Here is an 8,022-nt window from a genome sequence, read left to right on the forward strand (position 1 = left end):
TCTTTATTTAAGGATAAAGAACTCAAGTAGCATGATATGAGAAGAATAGTGCAGAGGGGAAAAGATGCCACACACTGGTTTGCAACAATAATGAATACAGAACCTAGTGCATCCACAGGATTAATTAGAGAATTATTATTATGGACAGTGACAGTATAAGAAGGGATACATTTACATACAAAACAACAATGAGAAATATTCCTTACTGAACAGGAGGAACAGTTTTTGAATGAAGTCCCTGATAAATTATGGTCAACAGACCCTACTGATGTGGGTTTAATAAAAGAAGCATTACCTGTTTAAATTAGAGCAAAAACAGAATACAGGCCCAGAGTAAAACAATACCCTTTGAAATATGATGCTCGTGAAGGAATAAAACCAGTAATAAAGGATTTAATAACTGCAGGGGTGATAATAAAATGTGAGGATTCACCAGGTAACACCCCCATTTTTCCAGTTAAAAAACAAGCTCCATCAACAGGAAAGATAGACAGTTCTGGTTTGCATTCTCCTTTGAGGGACAAAGATATACTTATACCAGACTACCTCAAGGTTACTATGAAAGTCCAACTATATACTTTCAGGTAATGAGTGCAAGTATGGCCAAGTTTGACCCTCCAGGAGGTAGTCAGGTTTGATTATATGTTGATGATGTGCTATTAGCCTCTCCTGATGAGGAGACCTGTAAAAATGATACAATAGCATTATTAAAACATTTAGCAGAAGAAGGACAAAGTCAGTAAAAAGAAACTTCAATTGTGTAAAAATGAGGTTAAATACTTAGGTCATAATTTTAGCGCAGGGGGACGCACAATAGTAGAAGAAAGAAAGACTGCAATATTACAATTTCTAAAACCAGTAACAAAAAAGCAAATAATGTCCTTCCTTGGACTAACTAATTATTGTAGAAACTGGGGGCAAATTATGCAGAAATAGTAGCTCCATTAAACCAATTCATGTATGAGGAAGAGCTGAAAATGATGTCTGAACTGAAATGGAGTGAAGCCAGTACTGCTTTAGCATTACCAGATTATAGTAAACCGTTTGTTCAGATTGTAGATTGCAAGAGACATTTTATGACTTCAGTTCTGGTTCAACAACATTGAGATAAAATGAAAATAATAGCCTATTTCTTTTCAAAACTAGACAGTGTTGCGTGTGTGCAACCATATTATGTGAGAGCTGTAATTGCAGCCTAAAATGACAGTTGCAGTGCTGCAATAGTGTTGTTTAACCTTTTAACCTTAAAAGTTTCCCATGCAGTTTCAGCATTAATACTGCAGAATTAGTAGAAAAATAAATAAATAAATTAGAAGTGATTTGCAGGATCACAAAATAGTTTATGTGAATGATTTCTCTAAAAAGATGAGAGGGAGAAGACACAAACAGGATATTCATTTGTGACAATGGATATAGTGTTAGAAAAGATGCAACAACAAAGCTCACTACAGGAGATAGAAATGTGGAAAAAACATGGAGCTGCATTAAAAGATGAAAACTATATTTGACCAGATAATAAACCTGTCCTACCAAAGAACCTATAAATGGAAGCAATATTTGAGCCATCGTGTTTTCATAATGTCTCAACAGGGAGGAATAGTAGGACAGATATATTAATATTATATAACATATTGATTAAATTCTAAAAATACTTATCAAAAAAGTTTTGTAAAACATGTTTAGCATGTGTAAAACATTATCTACAAGGGAAGTTAAGACTACGAAGGGGACAATTTGCAAAACTAAGAAACCCTTTTCAAACAATTCATATGGATTTTATTGAGCTAAATCAGAGTGAAGTGAAAAAGTTCTGTTTAGTCATTATAGATGCATTTTCTAAACGGATAGAACTATTTCCAACTAAACATTACAAGCACCTCAGGGTTAACACCCTATGAAACGTTATGTGGAAGACCATACAGATTACCACAGTTAAAAAATAAGTGGGAGTTAGATGAAGAAGCTAACCTAGTTGATTATATGAGGAGGATGTTAGAAACCAACAGAAATAAATTTAAGCTAATGAGGAATGTTCTATTTCCCAGCAGGAAAACTAACTAGTGAAACCAGGAGACTGGGTGTTAATAAGGAGTGTAAAGAAGAAACATTGGTATTTCACCTAAGTGAGAGGATCCATATTAGGTATTATTAACCACTGCAAGGGCAGTAAAATAACTGAGAGATCAACCTGGATTCACCTTACACATTGTAAAAAGATCATTTTGGTTGAAAGCTCCGCCAGGGGAAGTGATTTATAGACTGATAATAGGGTGGACCCAGACATTTAGAGGCTGGAGAGATCCGAAAGTTAGTGAAGAAAATTAAGACACTGGAACCATTTAGAGGAGTGAAAATTTCAGCCAAAATGACTTTTAGATGGATGAGCAATGCTTTCCGATGCTGGGTGGTTATATATATTTTTTTCTTATATTGATTTTTATTTTTCTGGTATTTCTGGGAACCAGTCAAGATGAATTAGAATAAAACAACATCTGTTATGAGTTATATGAAACAAGTAGCGCTAAATCAAGGAAGGTAAGATAACCTAACTATGTGCACTAAACAAACTTCTTATACTTATGGTATTCAAGTGTGCGTGAAATCTAAAACCATAGCTGTGGTGCTGATCCCACTCATTAGCTTGACCAAATGAGGAAGGAAAGGACAGGATTATAGAAGTTATAAATGGTACTTAACTAATGATAGAAGAGACACCTCATGGTCCATGATGGTAGCTGATGAAGGAAATAATTGGACACCAGAGTGGTGCACCACTGCTTATGCTAGTTATTAAAAGAAGTTGTTTAAGTTCCATAAAGCTGATAATGTAATCCAGGTAACAAAGCGAAGAGAGTGAAAATTATGTTAGGAAAGTTAACCATAGATGACTAAGTTCCAGGTTATTACTGGAGTATCAGGAACAAATAATAACTGGTTATTGATGGTAGAACAAGCGGCTAACATGACTAAAAGAGATTGTGTTGTGTGTTTGGGTCCCAGGTTTTATTATAAATAATTCCAGCTGTGATACCACAACTCTGTGTGATGGAAGTAATGAATCAAACTAATTTAATGAAATGTGTTAGCATAAGGATTCTGTTTTTCCTGTAATTAGAGCAGATAAGGATAAATCAGTTTTCCATAAGCGAGTCACTACTGGAAACTATACATGTATAAATATGACAGAGAGAGGCAATAAATTGGGAAATCTCATTGCAGTATGGTGTATTACAATTGTAAAATTAAATAAGTATTTTAAACCAGTCTCTAGAAGAGACATTTGGTGGTGATGTGATGACGACAGGTTGTTTGATCGATTACCTTCAAAATGTAACAAGACTCTGTGCTCTAATTACTTTATTGTTACCAGTTTCAGTATATCCTATGTTAGTAGATGAAGTAACAGATGGACTATTTAGTGTTAAATCCACATGATTGGTGTGATAGGAAGTGCAGAGAAGTAGCTTGGCAGACTGAGGGAGACTCTACATACATAGATGCTATAGATGAAGATAAATTAACTGATCAAGTAGCTGCAAGATTTGAATCAAGTATTTGTTGGTGGTGTACGATGAACAGAAACGTAGACAGGATCAACTATATTCACTACAATGTTCAAAAACTAGGAAATTGGACACAAAGCGGGTTTGAAACTGTCCATGACTAATTGGCTTCAACTTCCCTGATGGCATTCCAGAATAGAATTGCTTTGCACATGTTGTTAGCTGAAAATGTGTTGTTAAAAGATAAAGCTGTTTATGACCTGTTTACGATGCAGTTATTGTTTTCCCCCATCCTTTAGAGAACAATGTTTTTGTAAACTAGGGACCCCCGAAAGACAATAAAAAGAGGAGGCGGTCAGATGGGTTTCAGAGCGGTGCGAGATCTGTAACTGAGCACATCTTGACCGTTTCTCCTCGCAAAGCGAGTAAAAGAAACTAATACTTTGTCTCTCTTTTCTTTTTGTGATGTTAATAAATATTGTTAGGTGGTTTAAACCTGACAGGGACTTCAACGCCCACGTGGGAAACAACAGTGACACCTGGAGAGGCGTGATTGGGAGGAATGGCCTCTCCGATCTGAATTCGAGCGGTGTTTTGTTATTGGACTTCTGTGCTAGTCACGGATTGTCCATAATAAACACCATGTTCAAGCATAAGGGTGTCCATCAGTGCACTTGGCAGGACACCCTAGGCAGGAGGTCGATAATCGACTTTGTTGTTGTATCTTCAGACCTTCGGCCACATGTTTTGGACACTCAGTTGAAGAGAGGGGCTGAGCTGTCCACTGGACACCACCTGGTGGTGAGTTGGATCCGCTAAAGGAGGTGAAAGCCGGACAGACTTGGCAGGCCCAAGCGCATAGTGAGGGTCTCTGGGAACGTCTGGCGGAGCCCTCAGCCAAGGATGTATTCAACTCCCACCTCCAGGGGAGCTTTGACCAGTGTCCGAGGGAGGTTGGAGACATAGAGTGCGACTGGACCATCTATTGTCTGCATCTATTGTCGATGCAGCGGTGCCTGTCACAGCGGCAATACCTGAACCCGGTAGTGGACACTGGCAGTAAGGGATGCTGTCAAGCTGAAGAAGGAGTCCTATCGGCTGTGGTTGGCTTGTGGGACTCCTGAGGCGGCTGATGGGTACTGTGAGGCCAAGCGAGCCGTGGCCCAGGCTGTGCCAGAGGCAAAAACCCGGGCCTGGGAGGAGTTCGGTGAGGCCATGGAGAAGGACTACAGGTTGGCCTCGAAGCGATTCTGGCAAGCCGTTCGGCGCCTCAGGAGGGGGAGACAGTGCCTCGACAACACCGTTTACAGTGGGGCGGGGAGCTGCTGACCTCGACAGGGGACGTTATGGGCAGTGGAAGGAGTACTTTGAGGATCCCCTCAATCCCGCCATCATGCCTTCCCTGGTGGAAGCAGAGGCTGGGGACTCGGGGTTGGAATCTTTCATCACCCAGGCTGAAGTCACCAAAGTGGTTGAAAAAGCTCCGCAGTGGCAGGGCTTCGGGGGTGGATAAGATCCACCCTGAGTACCTCAAGTCTCTGGATGTTGTGAGTCTGTCATGGTTGACACGCCTCTTCAACATTGCGTGGCGGTCGGGGACAGTACCTCTGGATTGGAAGACTGGGGTGGTGGTCCCCCTTCATAAGAAGGGTGACCAGAGGGTGTGTTCCAACTACAGGGGGATCACACTCCTCAGCCTCCCTGGTAAGGCCTACGCCAGGGTATTGGAGACGAGAGTCTGGCCGATAGTCGAACCTCAGCTTCAGGAGGAGCAGTGTGGTTTTTGTCTCAGCCGTGGAACACTGGACCAGCTCTATACCCTCTACAGGGTACTTGAGGGTTCATGGGAGTTTGCCAACTGGTCCACATGTGTTTTGTGGACCAAGAGAAAGCATTCGTCTGTGTCCCTCGTGATGCCCTGTGGGGGGTGCTCCAGGAGTATGGAATCGGGGGCCCTTTATTAGGGGCCATCCAGTCTCTGTACAAGCGGAGCAGTTTGGTCCGCATTGCCGGCACTAAGTCGGACCTGTTCCTGGTGCATGTTGGACTCCAGCAGGGCTGCCCTGTGTCACCGGTCCTGTTCATAATTTTTATGGACAAGATTTCTAGACGCAGCCAAGGGCCGGAGGGGGTCTGGTTTGGGGACCAGATGATTTCGTCTCTTCTTTTTGTAAATGACATGGTCCTGCTGGCCCCCTCTAGCCAAGACCTACAGCATGCGCTGGGGCGGTTCGGTGAACTTATCTTTTTAGTTTTTTTAAAGATATTTATATATATATATATTAGATCATAAACTAGTCTGTTACAGTCAGTGCTTTGCCTGGTAATTTGCTAGATATGGCAGCCACTGCAGGAAGGAAAAGGAAAACTACAGATATTTTCTCTGTTGTTTCTTTATTTCTCTTCACAAAAGTCCAGGCAGCAGGTGTTTTCCACCGAGATGATTTCTGCTCCTGCTTGAAAGATTCTGAAGGGGAAAAATGATGTGAAACTCAAAGTCTGAGGGTCAGATACAGCATCAGAGCAGAAAGTCCAAAAATCCATGAACCCTCAAAAACAGACACGATAAGTGCCTTGTTGCTGAAAATCGCTATATAAATAAACTTGACTTGACTTGATGGCACTCGGACATAATTAAGTACGATGCAGAAGGTCCTGCAAACAGTTTCCTAATTTCTAAAAGGTGATGCATTACCCTCACTCACTGACTGGAGCTGCATTATCAGGAGCTTCCAAATGAAATCTGTTGTCTAATATTTTTTAAAGCATGAAAAAATAAAGATGCTGTTTTACTTCACATCCTAGTGATTCAGTGGATCTGAACCAAAACAAGGAAAATTAGCTCTGAAACAGTACTTGACTGTGAAAAGAGAACCTTGGTGAGTTTAAAGCTGTTTCTGTCTTCTAGGTATTTATTAATAGATTTCAGCAACATGAAGCATATCTGTGGTTTCAACAGAAACAGCCTCTTGTTTGGTTTCATTCTTCTGTTACCAGAAGCTCTGTAGGAGCAGAGACGCTGTTGAAGGCTTCCTCTTGTTCTTCCTCTCTGACCACGCTGAGGGTTTAGGTCTTGTCACGCCTCTTCATGAAGCAGTGTGTGTTTGCAGCTGTGATGACAGGCAGAGTTTCAGCCGCTGTGGGTGAAAGCCTGTTTCTGCGTGATAATTTGTTCATCATGAAGGTCCTGCTGCTTCTCACGCTCCTTACAGGTACTTTTTCTCTTCTGTTCTGCTCGGTGTTTTGTAGGCTAAAAGTAAAAATAACTTCTATTTTACACGACCTTTACAGACTCTGTTGCCAGGTTTAGTACTATTACAGTGCTGAGTATTTCCTCATGGTTTAATGAAACATTCTTGCAGGATTTTAAATGTTTTATAGGACTTTTATTTCTGATGTTTGAGGCTCCTTCATTGAACTTTGAGGTGGTTACAATGCAGGAATGCCAAGTTCTCAATCATGTGGCACGATGAGAAACATTTTCAGAACTGGAAATAAATGTCTGATCTGAAGCTCTGCCGATCACTGAGGTGTTCCAGTTGGAGTTACTGGTCCTTTGTTTGAGACTTCATAAACCCTAACAGTGACCATAAAATCACATTAAGCAATATAAATATAATAAACTGGCTTCTAGGTGGTAAAAATGAGGCCCAGATGGTGTTTTAGAGTGAGACATTAAACTGATTGCTGCAGAGGAAACACAGCAGGTTTGATTTTTATATTTTAGTTGCTGGAACTGAAATCTGTGACATCTAACTATGTATTTTCTGTGTTTTCAGTGTCAGGATGTGACAGCAGCAGAGCTGTTGGTCAAACGGGTCAGAGTGTGACTCTGACCTGTAAATATGATATAATAAAGAATGGAGCGGCGCATGTTTGCTGGGGTCGAGGACAGATACCGAGAAATCGCTGTGACAATCAGCTGATCTCTACAGATGGAGATAAAGTTATAGAAGAGACCAGAGTTTCCAGCAGGTATCAGCTACTGGGACAACTGGATAAAGGAGACGTTTCTCTGACTATCCTGAACCTCACAAAGGAAGATGCTGGAAAATATGGATGCAGAGTGGAGATACCTGGGTGGTTCAATGATGAAAAATATCAGTTTGACTTGTCTGTTGAGAGAGGTGAGAAAATACAGATCTTTATAGATTTTCATTTTCCAAACCAATGAAACAGTGGAAAAAACAGTCTCTCAATGTGAAAACTGATAGAGACAAACCCCAAGCGACTTGCAACTGTAATTGCAGCAAAGGGTGGCGCTACAAAGTATTAACGCAAGGGGGCCGTATAAGAGAATTTAAGTACACCCTTTCATCAAACTTTTTGACAGGTGGGCGGGACTTCCGGTGAGGGCGGGATTTCCGGTGGCGCCATGTGGTTGCCATGTGGGCAGGAGGTCACGTGGTCAAGCAGGGGTGTGTGTCCAAGGGGGCGTAACCGTGGATACTGATTGGTTGTCGTCATTAGGGGCGATACCTTAAATGAGTCAATTAAAACACAGGGGTGTGTTTGTTAT

At 41.3% G+C, this 8,022-nt stretch overlaps 1 protein-coding gene across 1 annotated transcript; it reads left to right on the plus strand.

Annotated features, from left to right (window-relative positions):
* Positions 1–6,526: 6,526 nt before the first annotated feature.
* On the plus strand, positions 6,527–7,791 carry LOC124876771 (hepatitis A virus cellular receptor 1 homolog). Its single transcript, XM_047379766.1, has 2 exons — positions 6,527–6,715; positions 7,283–7,791. The coding sequence occupies exons 1-2, from the start codon at positions 6,592–6,594 to the stop codon at positions 7,675–7,677; spliced, it is 519 nt and encodes a 172-aa protein (XP_047235722.1). The 5' UTR covers positions 6,527–6,591; the 3' UTR covers positions 7,678–7,791.
* Positions 7,792–8,022: the final 231 nt, after the last annotated feature.

The sequence above is a fragment of the Girardinichthys multiradiatus genome, chromosome 11 (genome assembly GCF_021462225.1).
Source record: "Girardinichthys multiradiatus isolate DD_20200921_A chromosome 11, DD_fGirMul_XY1, whole genome shotgun sequence".
In the NCBI taxonomy this organism is placed as follows: domain Eukaryota; kingdom Metazoa; phylum Chordata; class Actinopteri; order Cyprinodontiformes; family Goodeidae; genus Girardinichthys; species Girardinichthys multiradiatus.